At 36.5% G+C, this 19,150-nt stretch overlaps 1 protein-coding gene across 4 annotated transcripts in view; it reads left to right on the forward strand.

The window, feature by feature from the left end:
- LOC149154749 (ARM REPEAT PROTEIN INTERACTING WITH ABF2-like) overlaps nucleotides 1–6,446 on the forward strand; it is an 86,369-nt gene extending 79,923 nt beyond the window's left edge. For 2 of the 4 annotated variants that reach the window (XR_016262931.1, XR_016262929.1), the window contains 7 exons: nucleotides 4,431–4,494; nucleotides 4,687–4,766; nucleotides 4,986–5,050; nucleotides 5,153–5,270; nucleotides 5,360–5,484; nucleotides 5,577–5,736; nucleotides 5,957–6,446. Coding sequence is in view for 1 of the 4 variants with exons in the window: in XM_089440881.1 (XP_089297007.1) it covers nucleotides 4,431–4,494; nucleotides 4,687–4,766; nucleotides 4,986–5,050; nucleotides 5,153–5,270; nucleotides 5,360–5,484; nucleotides 5,577–5,667 (543 nt within the window). In the remaining 3 variants the exon portion in view is untranslated. Of the gene's footprint in view, nucleotides 1–4,430; nucleotides 4,495–4,686; nucleotides 4,767–4,985; nucleotides 5,051–5,152; nucleotides 5,271–5,359; nucleotides 5,485–5,576 lie in introns of all 4 variants that reach the window. The other 2 variants (XR_016262930.1, XM_089440881.1) reach the window with 2 other exon arrangements.
- Nucleotides 6,447–19,150: the final 12,704 nt, after the last annotated feature.

Below are 19,150 nucleotides of genomic sequence, written 5' to 3' on the forward strand. Positions count from 1 at the left end.
TTGAAAAATTGTACTAGTCTTGATTGCACTAGTAAATCAACATGGTATCAGAGCTATGGTGAAAGAAAGAGCATTGAGATCATCTATATATCTAGCCGCCCTGATCAATGAAAGCCCTTGATCTTTGAAAGCCCTAAGTAGGCCTAAATATGCGAAAGTCCTAGTTCAAAGACTTATTGTAGAAGGCTGAATGCCAATGTCGGTTCTTGAACTCTCTTAATATACGTCATGGATTACATTAATGGAAACTTCAATAGACAAGAAGGCTTGAAAGGATGGTTGGAAACCCTAGAAGCTTCGCATTTATTGAAGATTTCGAGGATGAGGGTCAGTTTATTTGCTTGCAAGACCTCTTCATTGGATTGTCCTCGTCATGCCGATTCCAACTGTATATGGCACGTCACGAGACTCCTCACGGTTTGAGAGATATGTCGGATTAAAGTAGATGCCCTCATTCTGTGGTCAAAATTCCCAAAAGATTATGATGTGACAACCTATTATTGGACAGGGTCTTATAGATAAAAAGGTCTTATCATTAAAAATTAAATTATGGCAAATGTTACCTTGTGGAATGGATCAAAATGTGAATGTGAATCTAAGTGCAAGTCAGCCTAATTTGAAGAAGGGGTTTTTTGGCTCCAAAAATTTGAATTTTCAAAATTTATTTTTCCCTCCAAGGCTAGTCTACTGCCCTCTAGGATGCTTCTCCAAATCTATATAAAGGGATTCATCTTCTTCACAAGAGTATGTAATTTAATGTTGATCTTTTATGTAATGACTGTCCTAAGTTAAAGAGTCCTTACCGAAACTGTAAAGATTACTGAAACTGTGAAACTGTATTAATTGATTTGATGGAGTACTTACCTGATCTGCTACGGCTGTTGCGATGAGGATGCTGCAGAACTTCTCTCGTTACCGAATGACCAAACCACCCAGCCGAACCGAGTATACCTGGATACTCAATCCAGTATGCCTCTCAACCGAAGCATACCGTTCCCCCGTGCCCAGAGACTTCAAACAAGTAAGGCTCAATAGTTCCGAATTATAAGCAGTATGGATAAATTTTCTCTCCTTCTTCCTTCAACAGCACTCTCCTTCTTCCTTCAACAGCCCCCGGTTCAGTTTTTCCAGTTTTTCCACTCACAGTCAATACAACCTTGTTCCTTCCTTGAGACATAGAACACCCCCCCTTTTATAGCAGAGGTTCCTCCCTCTCTACGCATCAGTTCACCGCCTTTATGAAAGGATAAGATTTTGTTAGGCGGTGACCGCTTTGTCAAGATATTTGCCTTTAATAGAATCAGATCTTCACACATCGGATGGTGTCACTTTAATTTATGACAGATGGTACTTTAATTTAAATAGTATAAAACCATGATGATTTAAATATTACATATTATTTTATGTCTTATAAAATATCAAGTTTAATCATAAGGTTTATGGGTTTAGTTTTATTAGTACACATTTTGGGTTATATATGTAAACATATGAATAAACTCAACTATATTTCTTACTGAGTGTATATTTCTTCTATTTACGAGAATTAGGTATTTAATTTACACCTTTGATATCTTATACCTTTTGAACATATTGAGTATATTCTTGGTTGAGCCTTGACATATGCATTGGGTTGCAGTGAATATCAAGGTATATGCATAGCACCATTGATTTTGGTCTAAGATATATTTCTAGTGGAAAATGTCAACTATATTTTTTTCCTAATGCTGATTGGGCTGAATGCACTAATGATAAAAAGAGCACTTCTGGTTTTTGTTTTTGACTTGAGCTTTGCTATGATTTCATGGTCAAGTAAGAAGCAAACTTCTATTGCTTTTAGTATGATTGAAGCTGAGTATATAGCTACATGTTCAACGTGTTGTGAAGCTAAGTGGCTTCGTAAGCTAGTTGCTAGTTTGTTTGATCAAGTGCTGGAATCAACTATTGTATATTATGATAATCAAATCTATGTAAAGATTTTTGAGAATCTTGTTTTTCATGGTTGAGTCGAAGCACATTGAGTTCAAGTATCACTATATCTGGGATGTTGTCCTATGTGGAGCTGTGGGGCTCAAATAAATTTCTATTAATGAGCATTGAGCAAGTTGTTGATGTTTTGACTAAGCCACTGTCTTAGATGAAGTTTGCTTTCCTGGGGTGGTTGATAATTTCTCTTAAAGAAAGAGAAGAAGCATTGATTGTATGGCATCATGAAATTGACAATCTTCCTTGGGCTTCGCTAAGAGACTAAGATTTATGGTCCGGAAGATTGTTGTGGCTACTCCCTTGGGTCATTGAGATTGACTGAGAAACCAATATGGTTGGGGAGTTTGGTTTTGAGGACTGGAGTGATCCCTTAGGTCATTGTGTTTGACCGAGATACTCATAGTTTTGGTCAGGGACATTGATTTTGAGTACTCTTCCTTGGGTCATTATATTTGACTGAGAGACCATATGGTCGGGGAGATTGACCCTTTTGACATTGAGATCATGATTCCTCCCATGGGTCATGGATTGAGAGACCTTGTTTATGGTCAGGGAGATGGACCCTTTGTACTCTCTTAGGTCATTGGGTTTCATTGGGAGACCATTGGTATGGTCGGAGAATTTGATTTTGATTACTCCCTTGAGTCATGGTGTTTGACTGAGAGAATAGTAGGATGGTTGGGGAGATTGATGTTGAGTTCTCTTCCTTGAGTGATTGTGTTTGACTGAAAAACCATTTCATATGGTTGGAGAGGTTGGCCTCATTGATTGATCCCATTGGTCAGCTGGGCACTGACCTTGATACCATTGGGTTTTCACTTATGGGATGCCTTATAATGAAACTTGTACATCTGATCTCTCCCTTGGGTTATTACTTAGAGACCAATGGATTGGTCGGGGAGATTGATCATGAGAGAAAATGAAAAGTACCCCCTGGCTAAGAGGGAGTGTTGAAAAATGGTAGCTGCAGTTGGTATTTTCATTAGCAAAATCAAAAGAGAATTTGAATTTATAATTTGTTGGTTTATTACCCCACAAGTGCTCAAGTTGGCCCCTCCAAGATCAAGTTGCCCTGCCCAAGAGCCACGTCTTTTCGCATGGATGAATAACTATAAATAGGGCATATTTGCTCTCCTCCAAGACACACTTCGGATCTGAGGCATATATTTTCTGTGGTTAAAAGCGAAGTTCTGTGGCTCCTGATCTCTGTGACTGAGGAAGAGGACAAAATTCGGCCCTCTTGATGACCTGTGACAGACCTAATTACAGACCTCTATGTGGAAAGAATTGAAAGGAACTTTGTATTGTATATTGGAGGGTTGACTTGGCATTTGTGGGAGGTCATCTTGCTGGTCAATATTTGTCCATGTGATATCATTAAAGATATGTTATTTTGACTGATGTACAATTGATGAATTGAACTCTCTCTCATAAGAAAAGATTGCTGTGGTTTCCCCGTTGTGGGGTTGTGGGGTTTTGCCCTGGCCGCTGGCCTAAATTTTGGTGTCTCTTGCCTTATTGTCTACTGTGATCTCTACTTTTGCTCTATTGTTAATCGTCGAAATTTTTCATGTTTTACTGCTTGATGATTAAAATGCTCTAAAGAAGTCAAATTGTATCATTAGAAGTAGTTCTCAGTTTGAAAAATTGTACTAGTCTTGATTGCACTAGTAAATCAACAAGAAGTTTTCTGTGAGCCAGTCATTTTGAAGGTGATATTTGTTTTTGGCATGGGGTCTATGAAATCCCATTTTTTCTGTGTGAGAGAATTAATGGCAGAGATTCCAAATCATTTTCCATGATAGAATTAATACCCACATTTGGTCAATCTGCAACAAGCTCTATAGATTCTTCTTGGACAGTTTAATGCTCGACTTTGGTTTAAACTTTATAGTCACAAATTCTGAAGTCTTCACTCTGGCTTATATGTAATAGTAGGAGAGAATTTAAATTTCAGAGGAGCAAACCGGAGTCATCTTTAAGATTGGAAGAATACAAGGGCAAGCCAAAGTAGATTTCTAAGAAATTGATACTGTCTGAATTTTTGTGTGAATGTGCTTATTGTGATTGGATTGTATTTAGTGCTTCGTGTTTAGTGATGGCTGTAGGTTATATGAGGCAGTTTCCTATTAACTGACCTTCACATAAATATGACCGATTTTGTGAATGTTTCCTACTGACACTGCCCTTTGATTATGTGTAACGTGGGACAGAAAATGTGTTTGTTTGAAAGGTTTAAATTGGTGGAAGTTTGGGGACATGATGCAATATGTAGATTCAGAGAAACTCGATATACTTAGAAAAGATGCGTGGTGATAATCTCCTGTTTATTAGCATTGTTTATCAATTTTCGATGTTTTATGACTAATAAACAAGATTTCCAATTTAATTTGTTATGAATTTCTTTTTATCTATGTTCGTTTTTTCATCTTTATAGAACTTTGCAGGTATATTTGGGAGAGCAGTATGTCAACAGTCACACTTTATCAGATGTTACCTTTTTAGTGGAAGGTGAGTGATGATATGCAGTAACACATTTACTAGGATTATTATAAATGTCATACTATCAGATCATTGGAAGTGGATAACTACTCAAAGGATGTTGAATTGGTTTGTCGGGAAAATTTAAGATAGAGGTTTCCACAAATATGCAAATGAGTTTTTATTCTGACAAAGTGCAAAACATATGGTGCTTAAATGCAGGTAGGCGATTTTATGCCCACAGGATTGCACTTCTGGCATCTTCAGATGCATTTCGTGCCATGTTTGATGGTGGTTACCGGGTATGAGTCATTTTGTTTTTGGCATTGGATACAAGTGTTATCCTTAAATGTAGGCTGTCTTTCATTCTTTGATTCCTATAAATTTCGTGATAGTATTTGGAGCAGTTGTAGACTGTATTGTTTACCTGAGAAATTGATATTGTGAAACGTATTAAGTGCATTGTGGCTTCAAACAATGATTAGAAATTGTTTGGGCTTATATGTGTGAACCTTCAACAGGAAAAGGAGGCAAAGGATATTGAAATTCCAAACATAACCTGGGCAGTCTTTGAACTGATGATGAGGTAATTCTTATGGTATTTTCTGTGTTGCAAAATCACTAAAGACTCATTGCTGTTATAAAGCATGAAGAATGTTTGACGATTCTAATGGGTTACTGGTTTCAGATTTATATACACAGGTACAGTAGAGGTGACAGCAGATATTGCACAAGATCTTCTGAGGGCTGCTGATCAATACCTTTTGGAAGGCCTCAAACGTTTGTGTGAATATTCTATTGCACAGGTATTCACTTTAAATCATTGCAGTTTTAACTTCCGTTTATGAGATTGACGCCTTTAAAGTTTATTCTGAGATCTGTTTCTTCTGTTTAGGACCTTACTGTGGAGAATTTTGCAAATATATATGATCTTGCTGAGTCCTATCATGCAACTTCTTTGGGCCATATGTGTGTTCTGTACTTTCTGGAGCACCATGAACAGATGTCTAACATGTCTGGGTAAGGAAAATTTCTATATAACTAAACAGTTACTGTGACAGCCAGCCACATTTCAGGATCTATCTAACATATATCATCAATATTCTGTGCAGCTACCCTTCCCTTGTGGAACGCTTACTACCAGAGATACGTGATTACTTGTTTAGAATATTAAGGCCACAGCCTTATATGCCTTCACAGTAAAGGAAGTCATGATCATTTGATTGGCTTCTTGGATGGTCTCATCTTCGCTGAGAACTAGTGCAGATAGAGGTATTTTGAAGGTGTTTATCATCATGCCAAGATTACAGCTTGTTATATAAGATGCACTGATTTGTTAAGTGAAATGATTGCAAGACGTCAACTGAATGACACATTCTCAGATCTTTTCAAAATGAACATAAAAGTTTGAAGCCAGAGATGAGCCGTCAATTGATATTTGACGGTCTTTTGTGTTTCTCATCTAACACTTGATTTTTTTTTTCTGTAACAGAAGCTTGACATTTCTACTTTTGTTGTATTCAATGAAATGGTTGATTAATTCAAGGCTGGAAGACTGATGGTTGGAGGATTAATCTATATGAAGCCTTCGGTTGAAAAAGCCACAGATGGTTTCTTAGCTGAATGCCATATTGTAATGAATAGCTTTTTCAGATGTCCTTCTTGTGATTATAACTTGCCCTTCTTCAATTGACAATCAATGACAATTAGGTCTAAGGAAAGGAACAGGCATTCCAATCTCTGTATTTTCTAATGATACTGCTTCTTGTTTTATTTCAACCTGTAAATGTAGCAGGCCTTTTCCTAAGAACTTTGAAGTAAGCATATGCCAGCTTGAGCCTTTTAACAGTGTTTTTGGTACATTGTTGTAATTTTAGGTTCGGGCATTGTGCTTTATTTAGTTGTTTAACTGAAGTCTAAACTATTAAGGAAACATAAATCTTTCAACCTAGAATTTTAATCTGTAATGCTCCTTTCTTTTCCATCCTTTCCAAAGTCCAATGTGTTGATTGCATTGAGTTTACGGAGGGGGGCAGTTCAGTAGCCTATGTAGTTATGTGTTGACAGTTGCATATTGTGCTTTACTATCACATGCTTAATGTGACATGAGATTCAGAATAAAGACAATAATTAGTTTGGATATGCTGATTGAACTATAAGAAATGAGAAGATACCACTGTTTACAATGGATAAGAATCTGAGCTAAATATCTGATTCCTTACAAATTCCATGTTGTACATTCCCTCTCCCCCCACCTCCTCACCCCAAAAAAATTCCGGTGATTGGAAAGTAAAGCTTACTTTGAGGGAAAGAATAAACTGAAGAAACAGTGACAAATGTTGTGTTGTGGCATCAGTTGAAAGAAATGCAATTTCTTTTAAATAAACGTACAATCAGGATTGGATAGATATTTGAAAAATAAAGTAGAGCAAAGCATGTGATATGGTGAAAATTTATGACCAAAATCATTGCAGTGAACTGAAAGAGGTTGGGAGAGCGGGTGACCTCTACTGGTGATGAGTAAGCTCAATGAGGGTAGCGAGCTAATCTTATAATAATTGCAATAAGAATATTCCTGTTTGTAGTACACGTTCAGATCATTTATTAAGTTATAGAGGGTTGTAGAAATTAGGGAAACATCAAGCTAGACATAGATGATCAGAGTTACATTGGCAATGGAAGAAATAATGTGAGTAATTTAGCTCCTGAAGTAAGGAGTTATTCTCACAAGAGGTGGTTCACAGACGCAGAAATGATTATTAGAAGGTAATGACCATGGCATGCTTTATATTGAAAATTAGAATGAAGGAAATTATAGATTATTTACAGTCGTATAGTTGCAGAATGATTGCAATTAATTGCCAAGGAAAATTGAAAGGTGATGAATTGAGTCTAAAAGCATCATATTTTTGGTTAGAACAACCTGGCTTTTGCATTAATACCAGAAAATGGAAATTATATCGGAGCATCATATGGTGAGTTTACAAGATAAAGACACAGTGACGAAATCACTACTCAGAAGTGAATATTCAACGCTTTAATTATGTTGCATATTTCTTCCTTGAACTGAGTATTGTCATTACTATTAGAGCCTTTGCTAATGCATCTTTCTATATTGGTTGGCTTGTCTTTGACTGTAACAACTTCAACGTTCTAGATGGGGTTATGCCATGAGCTCCTTTGAGCTTGTTTGCTGTTCAAATCCACTGGCTTCTTGTCCTCTAACATCAAAGGCGAGTTCTTAGTGGCCCCCTTGCTTTCTTTGCTACTTTACACTTGTCACTCTTGAATTTCCTTGAAACTTATATTTTGGAATAATTAACAAATGGAGGGGCTTCCCCTATTCTGGGATCTATGTTGAGCCCTAACCTAGCTAATCTTACCTTCATTCACTTATGATGGAAAATCACAAAACTACTTTTGATGTATCCATTGTCTGTACCCGAAATGATAAATTATAGAGAACAGTTATACATGATAGGGATCATACACATTGCATGAGGTTATTAGATTACAAATGGAACCCTTACATTTCCTATCAAATCCCAAAATACTGGCATCTTACAGTCTACCTATGCAATTTTCTTGGCCAAACTCAACTAAATAGTGTTTCTGAATAATACAGGTTGGTTACAAAAATGCAATGATAACCATAATTGTTCCTCTTACAATTGTGACGCCTTCTCACATAATTCCATCGAAGTGTTTAACAATATCTTGGGGTTCCATTGTTTTTGCATCCATCATTTTTTATGATAATTCTCACAAAGAATTGATGGGTTCGAGTTTTGGTCATTGTATTGAATGTGTAATATCACACATAATCCCAAGCGTGGGATTCACTTTATAGTGGTAAACTTTGGTGAACATGGAAGTGAGCAATTTGGTCTTACGCCATAGATTGCTAATTGAAGATTTGGTTCCCTCAGATTGTTGTGCTATTTGGAGGCATGCTGTTTGTTGCAACTACACATAGCTCAGCCTAGTGGAGTGATTTAAATGGAAAACTCAATGAATGGTAATGTGCAAGAGCTAAATAATCATAAAGGATCAGCTTCTCATTATATTTTTTTCTCAATTTTATACACTTGGTAGTTTTAGACATGAACAAGTACTATGGGAAACACTGTATTGCCTTGGATATATTATTCATACCACCGATTATGGTTTTAGATGGTAGTGGTAGTTTTGGATTGATAATTGTGAAGCTTTATTGTACAAAGTTTATTTTTGTTAATGGAAATTCAAAGTTGTTTTTGTTATCTTTTTCGGTCTAGATTCCTTAGATATGGTGATGCCGTCATCTAATTATTGTGTATGTGAGTTTAGTCCATTGCGTATGTCGTTGCGGTTGATTTAAAAAAAATGAGAGATTTTCCAATAACTCGACATATCTTCAAAAAAGAATGAGAGAGATTTTCCAACGACTCATCATATCTCCCATTTGATACGATACATAGATATTTTAGGTAACGGTTATTAAGTATCTCATCCTACATCGCCATGTGTTACCAGGGCATGCGAATGTTTACTTGCTCTAATAGGGAACGTAAAATGATTCATTTCCAGCACCCCTCTTCATAGACCACCCTTCAAAGCTTTGAACATCGCTTCATTATACTTAAATGGGTTCTAGTGCTAGGTCACCTCACACCCCGGTATTAGTGTAAGTGCCTCAATCCAAAACTCCAACTTGGCATGCCTGGTGCCAATTGGATCGTTATATTCTTTATGAAATATTTGGTTAGTTCTTAGAGCTAACATATATGAAATATAATTTTTCATATTTTAACAACTAGGTTTCACAGAAAATGAATAAATATTTGCTTAGCTTTGATCTTAGGATCGTTAGATTCTTTATGAAATATTTGGTTTAGTTGTTAGAACTAACATATATGAAATATAATTTTTTATATTTTAACAACTAGGTTTCACAGAAAATGAATAAATATTTGCTTAGCTTTGATCTTAGAGCTAATATATATGAAAATCAATGGGCGCTTTGATCTTAGAGCTAATATATATGAAAATCAATGGGCGTTTTAGATCAGTATAGTTGTTATGACCAAATGCTTTTGATATCCATGCCTTTGTTAGGGCTTACAATGAAATCTCAATTATATATATTTAAAGTTTTATTATTATTATTATTTCTGTGGAGCACATAAATATAAGTATTGGGCATTATAAATGTTTTTATGTAATTATGTTGACAAGAGTGTCTATTTTGGAATTTTAATTTAATTATCATTAAGTGGATGGCATAGATTTAACCTCTACACTTTTTTCTAGAATATTCTTTAGCGGTAATTAATCAAAAGTTGAAATTTATTTCAAAAGTAGTTATGACCTTTTTGTTTTTTTTTGTTTTTGTTTTTATAATTAAATTGATTAAAAAAATGTCATATGAACATGACTTATGGTTTTTTGGGCATGTGGTATTAGTAAGCCATTGTATTGTAATATACCCAAAAAAAATATAATATGAACGTGAGTTGCGGTTTTTTGGGCATGTGGTATTAGTAAGTCATGATATTGTAACAAAGCTTAAAAAAATGTAATATGAACACGAGTTACAATTTTTTTAGCATGTGGTATTAGTAAGCCATGGTATTGCAATAAAGCCTATTAGGTTAAAAATCTCCATGATAAAATGGGGTGAATTTCCATGATTAAAAAAATCGTTACATATCATGATAGTTATAAAAGATGTGTATGATGAATTGAAAGTGCTTGACTGATTATTATGATGAATTCAATTGTAGGTACATGTTGGCAAAAATTCACCCTTGGAACAAAAAGGATTCATTACTATGGTAACCAATGTTGAGGACATGAGCATATTAAGACATCAATTTGTAGATACAACATTTGATCTTTGCAAGATATGTGTTCTTTACAGATCGTTGACCACCTTATGATAAATTTCCCCAACGTAATGGTGTTTATGAAGGGTGTATGTTGGGGAACACCATCAAGAGTCTTTGCCCAGGGACAACTAGGTGAACTTTTCAAGCTCTTGCGTTTGTTCATAGTGACATTTGTGGGCCTATGACCACTCATTTTGTGCAGTGAGCTAAAGTTTCTCACCTTTAGTGATGATTCACCTACTTCTTTTGGATATACACCATTCACTACAAGGATGGAGTATTTGACAAATTCGAAGAATTTGAATCATTAGTTGAAAATTGAGGTGAGAGAAGGATCAATTGTATTGAAGTGATCATAAAGGAGATAAGGAGAAGGTGTTGAATACATTGAGACCTTTGTCTTGTTGCTAGTAATGACTAAATTTGGATGATAAAATCTAGTGTTGCTTTATTGAATGAGAAGTTCATTGGATGGATGTCAAAATTGTCTTTCTTCATGGAGACCTTTAGAAGGAAATCTATATGCAATCACCAATAGGATTTACTCAAGATAGACCCATACGATTGGTTTATGCGAATGCAATAGACCAATAGGTGTATGCAATGACTAGTAGGATTTGTTAAAGATGGACACATGATTGGTGTATGCAAATTTACCAAGCCTGTGTCTTAAGTGAGAATTTTGAGTTTGGTATGAGAAAATACACGCCTTTTTTAGTTGAGGGTTCAATGTTCTCAGGTTGAGCATGGTATTTATATTTTCCATCAAGATGATCATACCCTCATTATTATGTTTTATGTTGATGACTGAATAATGAGTGATAGCTCGCCACCCAAAGTTAAGGAAATGGATTACAACTCTAGGGATCCTTTGAGATGATTGATTTAGGCTTGCTTCACTATTTTCTAGGACTTAAGATCACCTAGTGCTACTTAGAGATATAATTCTTACAACTTCAATATGCAATGGATCTTGTGCAACATTTCAGGATGAAGGGTTTGTTAGTTTTTGGTAGCAGTGGACGTGTTCTAGCCTCTATGGTGTCTAAGAGGCTAAGGAACATGCGATCTCCAAAATACAGAAAAGGTTATATCAAAAAAAGCTTTAGAAACACTTCAATTAGATTAATTGACCAATTATTAAATATTTCCCAAGTCTAAGTTAGGAAATCTGGTTAATTTAATCAAATTAATTGAGGGAAATCAATCTTGCTCTAAAGACTTTTGGAAAACTAAGTTGATGGAGTCAAAATGATCATAACTATCAATTGAGATGTGATTATGGCAGTTGGTTACCTAATAGAAGATTATAATAGCAAAGTCGATGGGGTTTGGAGAAGCATCGCACACAAAATCACAGTGAGTGAAGAGCAATCTGACTTACATAGTTGCAGTGATTCAACAAGGGCGCAGTTGAAGCTATAAAGACTATAAGCAATGAGGTTTCAACATAGATTTGGGAGCAGGATTTCAGAGGAGATTTCCTTAGTATTTACACTGTTCGAGAGATAAGAAAACGCTGAAATTATTTGTAGAGGAGGCCGAATCAGCGAGTGCGAGTAGTCAGTTTGATAGTACGAGTGGCATAGGAACTCATTTCAATGAGCCAGAGCTGGATTTATCACCTAGAGGAAGAGCGAGTGGGCTTAGAGTAGTGATGGAGGTTAATAAAAGACAAATAAACTGCACAAGTTAGGAGATAAATTTCTAGTTGTTGTGATTCGTGGAAATTTCACATGCTATCAGAGTAGATTAGATCAAAGAAGCTATAAGGCGAGGGTGGTGCATATCAGAGGGAGATTTGAAGCATTGAAGAGTAGATATGCACATGCTGCTAGGCAATGCATGTTTTAGAGGCAACAATTTGATTTTCAGTGCAGGGAGGTGATCCAGAGGAAGTGCGAGTTGTCTTAGTGAGCAACAACTAGTAGTGAGGTTTCCAAAAAGGGTTTCCGGAGGTAGCTAAAATTTTGTATAGGGTTTGCAACATAAGAGTTTTGCAGTAGCATATCAATAGGGGCCTAGAAGAGAAAGCACAAGAGAATTTTTACGCAGATTTATTCAATTCATTTCTCTAGTATTCTAAGAGTTAGAGAAGTCCAAATTCATTATGTAGAAGAGAGGGTCGAAGCAAGCAATACGAAGAGCCAGTTTTCCCAGTGCACATTCCTGAAGTAGTAATTCCATTTCCAAGAGTCCGAAGGTTTGCCGGAGTAGTTGCGAGAAGCTTCAAAGGACAATGGGAGGTAATATACTCGCTAGAACCAATTTCTGAAAGCACTTCTAGTTTCCAATGCGAGTTGTAGGATCTAGTGCGAATTGCAGGCAAAGGGAGTGAGTTTAATGAAGAAGGCCGAGTTGGTTTTTCCAGAGGAAACTTAGTGTTTCTAGATCGATTTTCCAGTTGGAGGAGTGAGATTAATTTCTTCAGTTTACTTGACTTCCGCTTATTTTCAGAAGATGGCCATAGGAGGATTGAGAGATCAAGATAGGTTTGGATGGTGCCTCTAACATTGGTATCTAGAAGGCCAAGATGCTGTTTTTATTAGACGAGCATGGTTTGAAGGAGTTTGCTACATCAATGATAGTTGTGCCTATAGATCCCATACAATTTCATGAGTACAAGAGGGATAACACCAAAATAAACATGATGATTCTCAATAGAGTTCATGATCATATCATTTTGCATATCGCAGAGAAGAACACAACGAAGGAGATGTGGGATGCCATAGTCAAGTTGTACCAAGATCCATCAGAGAACTGTGATATGGTCCTCAAAGAGAAGCCGAGGATGGTCAAGATGAACAAGGGCGAGGATGTGACCACCTATCTCACCAGAATTCAATCCTTTAGAGATGAACTTGCAATAGTTGGAGAGAAGCCAACAAATGATGAGATAGTGCGTATAACACTCAAAGGGTTTACCAAGGAGTGGTGTGTTGGGGCAATTATATGAATGATATATCACCACAAATTAAATTATCAACTAGGGATTCGTAATCAATGGAGCTCATACACTATATTTGCTGATAACGGATAAGTTCCTATCTCTGATGAGTATAGCCTAGATAAGAAGCATTCAAAACCAATACTCCATTTGACAAATTTCAATCTAACGTCCTCACACAATTAGAAAACAAAACTCAGAAACAAAATCTTAATAAGCATGTAATCTAAAGGTTCATGCTCAGGTAACAAGTTTGTCCATTTATAGGCTCATGAAATGAAAAGATGAATTCAACTGTGTTTCCCTATAGCAACTGATTTCAATTAACTTACTGCAGTCAAGCATCAAAGCAAAACATTGCTAATCTAACTAGTTCTAAAGGAAGCCATACATCTTCTTGTACACATCTTCTGATCACCAGATCTGGTCCAACATGGTTTAAACAATCCTCATGCCACATATAATTAGCGCTAAGTTGTATGGTTCTTTGTTTTTTCCTCGAGGACAAATTTTGTGGCAAATTCCATGTAACCAGGTAATTAACTACATCTTCATACCAAGGAGTATAAGTAGAAATAACAAATAAATTCTCATCCGGCAAATCATTAGTAATTGGTGTACTATCACCTGTGTGGACACGTCTAGACAGAAAATCAGCAACAAGATTATCTTTTTTTGGTCTGTAAATGATAGTAACATTAAATTCTTGCAGTAGTAACAACCATATAATAACACGGGCATTGGTAATAGGTTTATTCATTAGAAATTTAATAGATGAATGGTCTGTAAGTACACAAAATTCATACCTAGTTATATACTATCTAAATTTATTAATGGCATGAACAACTGATAAGAACTCCTTTTTAGTGATCGTGTAATTTAGTTTTGTAGGAGCGGGATTTTTGCTAACAAAATAGATGGCAAAGGGAATTTGATTCTCTCTTTGGCCTAAAACAACCCCCAACGCTGAGTTTGAGGCATCAATACAGATGTGAAAAGGGAGGGCCCAATTTGGTCCTCTTAGAACTGGAGTAGGACAGTTTTGTTTAAGAGTTTCAAGGGAAATTTGACATTGAGAATCCCACTAGAATTCTGCATCTTTGGTTAAAATTTTGAACATAGGGGCGACTATTGTTGTAAAATTTTGAATAAATCTTTTGTAATATCTGGCATGCCCTAGAAAGCTTCTAACTTCTTTTTGAGAGCTGGGAGTTTTGATTTGAGCGATTATTTCGATCTTAGCAAGATCTACTCTTATCCCAGTCCCAGAAATATGGTGGCCTAACACAACACCCTCTATAAGCATCATTCTAGATTTTTCATTGCTAAGGGCAAGGTTGGTCTTATGACATCTGATTAAAACTTTCTCTAGGTTGTTTAAAGCTTGTTGGAAATCTTCCCCATATACTATGAAGTCATTCATATAGACTTCACATTGCGAAAATCAATACGTCCTGTTAAGAAAAGTTCAAAACTTGATTTTCAGTTTGTTCTTGAAGGCCTTTACACTGTTCAATTGTTAACAAAGCTTCATTACATTCCTCCTCTCTATATGGGTTCTCTATCCATAAGGGGATTTCTGTAGCTGGGTAGGAGGAAATAAGGTAATTTTTTGGCTTTGACATTCGTTGGAAATTGTCATCTCTCTAGTCCTGCATCCAATAAAGGCATCAACAGTGGGTAGCCAAGGTCAACCCAGTACTACTGGATGTATAGGTTTGGAGGATTTTGGATGGATAAAAAATAAGTCTACAAGATATTCATAGGAAGCTAGTACCACTGTTATGTCATCCAGGTTTCCTGTAGGTTTAAGGATGGATTTGTCTGATATCTCCAATAGTGTTTGAGTTGGCCTCAAGCCTTCTAACTGCAACGTTTTCATAATATTCACAGTGATGACATTTATTGTTGCACCTAGATCGACAAGAGTGTTTGGTAAAGATATGCCATTAATCTGTATGGTCACTACTGGATTCCCATGATCAGTTTATTTATAAGGCATCTCTAACATGGTTTCTGACAATTGGTGAACTACTTTTATAATAGGGGGGTCCTTCGTTTTTCTTCCTGGATTTTTAATGCAAAGATCCCTTACAATCTTGGGATAGATAGGAATATCTTTGATGGCTTGAAGCAAGGGTATCTTTACACAAATATTTCACAATTCAACCTCTAAATCATATCGTAGCGGGACCTCAGGCTTTTTGACAAGCAATCTCTCTGGATAGGGTGGTTGAGTAATATCCTTAGATGGTTTAGGTTGTATGGTAGAATTGATGGGTATTGAGGGAGGGTTTTCCTCTTCATCAAGAGGAGAATCTTCCTCTTGACTACATATGTCCTTGTCTTCAAGAGGTGATTATGTTGATTGTTCTTCTTGAATGATCACTGCAGGTCCTGTTTTATTTAAGACCTTCCCAGATCTTAGTCAAATTTCACTGATTGGAACTGAAGTGATAGTGTAGGTAGGGAAGGTTTGCAGCTCCATATTCTGTATAGGTTGAGATGACCTATTATTAGGGTTTGGAATGGGTTGTGCAGGTAATTGAGTAGTTCGAGGAGGATTAGGGTTTGGTGGCATTTGTTGTTGATTCAGATTCATGGGCAGAGCAAGTTGTTGTGGACTTGAATTCATAGGCAGTTGTTGTTGACTTGGATTCATGGGAAGAGCAGGTTGTTGTGAACTTGAGTTCATAGGCAATTATTGTTGAGGAAATGAAGGTAATAGAGGTGGGTTAAACCCTGGAAATAACTAAGAAATATTTGGAGGATATTGTGTGCATATTGGGTAAGAAGCTGTTTGGTATGGTTGTGGAGGAATATTCCCATAGGGAGTCCCCCTCCAACCTTGTTGCCAAGCATGTCCTTGTGATGGTTGAGGCCCCCATTGGGAGTAAGGCATTCGAGGGGCCCACTGTGGTTGTGCAAACTGCATGGAAGGGTCCTGGAACATGGATGCGTTTTGTTGCCTCCATGGTATCCTAGGGGGATAAGATGGATCTTGTGGTTTTGTTCCCCCTTTGTAAATGGCTTGCAACCCAGGTAATGATGGGAATTCATTAGTTGGGTGTTTATCCATGCAAATTCCAAAAACCTCTATGGCATTAAAATGGCATTCTTTATCAGAATGCTTCTTCCTACAACAAGGGAAAAAGAAAGCTAAAGAAATGTTTTCCTCTTCTTGTTTCTTCTTACTACTGAGGGTATCTAGTTGGTTACTAATTGTGATATGAATATCAGTTTTAAGATTTTCCAATAGTTTCCCAACTCTATTCTGGTTACACCACTTGTAGTGGATTTGCCAACTCGACTTGTAAGTTCTCTTGGGAATTTCCCAGCTTTAGCTTGACTACAAGAGTACTTCTTGCAGTATTCAACAATTTCAACAAATGACTTGTGATAAATGTCGCCAAAGCTCACGAGATTAAGTATTTCCATGCAGTCATCCCCTACTCCTTTTAGAAAAATAGTTCTAACTGTGGCTAGGTCAAGAGCAACTTGCTTGGTTTTTTGGTAGTTGTAAAGGAACCTTTCTAGGTAGTCTTCTAGGCTTTCTTCTTCAGTCTGCTACATTTTAAAGATGTCATTCTTGGCATCCCTAGGTCTACAGTAATCCTGGTAGTTTTGGAGAAAGTCTGCTTTCATATCATCCAAATATGTAATAAAGTGTTCCCCTAGACTCATGAACCATCTTAAAGCTGAGTTTTTTAAGGTGCCTGGAAAAAGTTTTAACTTTTGAGCATTATCCGTATAATTATAACTTCTACACAATTATTGAATTCGAATAAAAATGAATCAGGATCTTTGGATGACGCACTGTTGAAGTGAAGTAATGATGACAAAGGAATGTTCTTCATGGTGACATTCCTAGTAATGTCAATAATTGGAAATCTAAACGTTTATGGCTCATTGTTGGCTTCATTGTTTTATGTATTTTCTACTCTTCATCCTTCTCCTTCCATTCTTTCTTCCCACAACTTGGAATTTGTGGAAGTAGGAGATGTCTCTCTTTCAGGAGATAATGGTTTAGACACTGGGTTATCTACAATGTTCCAAGGTACTATCTCCAATGTAGTCTGAACTTCCTCTTCCACTGTCTTTGTTTCTACTCCAAGCTTCTTTATTGATGTACCCTCTTCTGTTGCCACCAGACTTCTCTCCTCTGGATTTTTCCTTGCATAGCGATTAGCAGAATTAGTTGGATTAACAATTTTGGGACCATATAGGTTTTATGGGATTTTTGATGAAACAAACCTACCTTTCCTATCTCTAATTCTTCTCATGAAATGAAAGCATCAAACTTTAACTACTTACCAAAAGAGAGGACAACTTAAATTTGGAGCAACCCCACTATAGTGGATACATGGCTCTTCACTCACATCTTGTCGTCTTCTCTCCACCCTCGGTCTTCTTCAATATCGCTCAAAATCCATAAAAAAACAAATCATTACCTATTACCATTTACAGCTCCCCAACAACGACGCCAAAAATGCTAGGGCAATTATATGAATGATATATCGCCACAAATTAAATTATCAACCAACGATTCATAATAAGTGGATTTGATACACTATATGTGTCGATAACGGATAAGTTCCTATGTTTGATGAGTATAGCCTAGATAAGAAGCATTCAAAACCAATACTCCATTTGACAAATTTCGATCTAACTTCCTCACACAATTAGAATTATGAAACTCAGAAACAAAATCTTAATAAGCATGTAATCCAAAGGTTCTTGCTCAGGGAACAAGTTTGTCCTTTTACAGGCTCATGAAATGAAAAGATTGATTCAACTCTGTTTTCCTGTAGCAGTTGATTTCAATTAACCTATGCAATTAAGCATCAAAGCAAAGCATTCCTAATCTAACTAGTTCTAAAGGAAGCCACACATTCTTGTACATGAAATGTTAGGTATGATAAGAGTCTTCACTTAACGACACATGTAGGTGAATGATGAGATCTATGTTCTTAACTCTTCAAGTTTTTTCCAATTAGAATTGAACACTTAAACCTACAACTTGGGAAATAAGTTTGCATTCATAAAACCAATGTGTTCTCACTCAGAAATTAACATCTCCAGATTTATATCTCACACTTTCCAATAGATTTCTCAAAACTGGAATCATATCAAACACTTTGAAATTGAATTATCACACTAAGTCACTCTTCACACATAAACCAAACTAAATTCACAATCACTATAATAAAAACTTTCCTTGATGGCTTCGGTGGGCCCTTGCCGAACTACCAAGGAAGGTTGGAAGAATTTACAAAAATAAGGAGTCTTCTAACACATCGAATTCATCAATTGCTGCTTATATCATTGATTTCAAAACAAAGAATTACAAAATCAACTCTCCAACATAACAATAATGTTAAAACTTTGTCTCCAACTCTAACTATGTTACTAACTCTCTGTCTCCAATTCTAATTGTAACTGTCTCTAACACCTATCATCTAAGAGCCTTCTCTGATAGAGGAATGATCGTTACATACAATGTTAAAAGATAAGATCAAATCGTTATAAAAATATACTATTCACTTTCTTTTACATGCTTGGCTTCATCCTCATGACACACAGTGCATGAGTGATGAAGCATATCATCTCGATTTGCCATAAAAAGGTAATGTGCTGACCATTAGTTCCCTCAGTCTCATCGAAGGCATCTCACTCGAACCGTCGAAGCTGAAGAGTCGGGCTCAGTACCAAATGAATGTAGGTAGTGCAGGATGACCGCAGGTACCAGAGGAACACAGTGGGTATTAGATGGGTGATATCGATGCCAGATGAACTCAAGTATTAGATGAATACAGGTACACAGGTACCAGACAAGCAGAGGTACCAGATGAACACAGGCACATGGGTA

This window comes from Pinus tabuliformis, chromosome 9 (genome assembly GCF_031772625.1).
Source record: "Pinus tabuliformis cultivar Carrire ecotype Pingquan chromosome 9, CPIR1, whole genome shotgun sequence".
Classification (NCBI taxonomy): Eukaryota; Viridiplantae; Streptophyta; class Pinopsida; order Pinales; family Pinaceae; genus Pinus; species Pinus tabuliformis.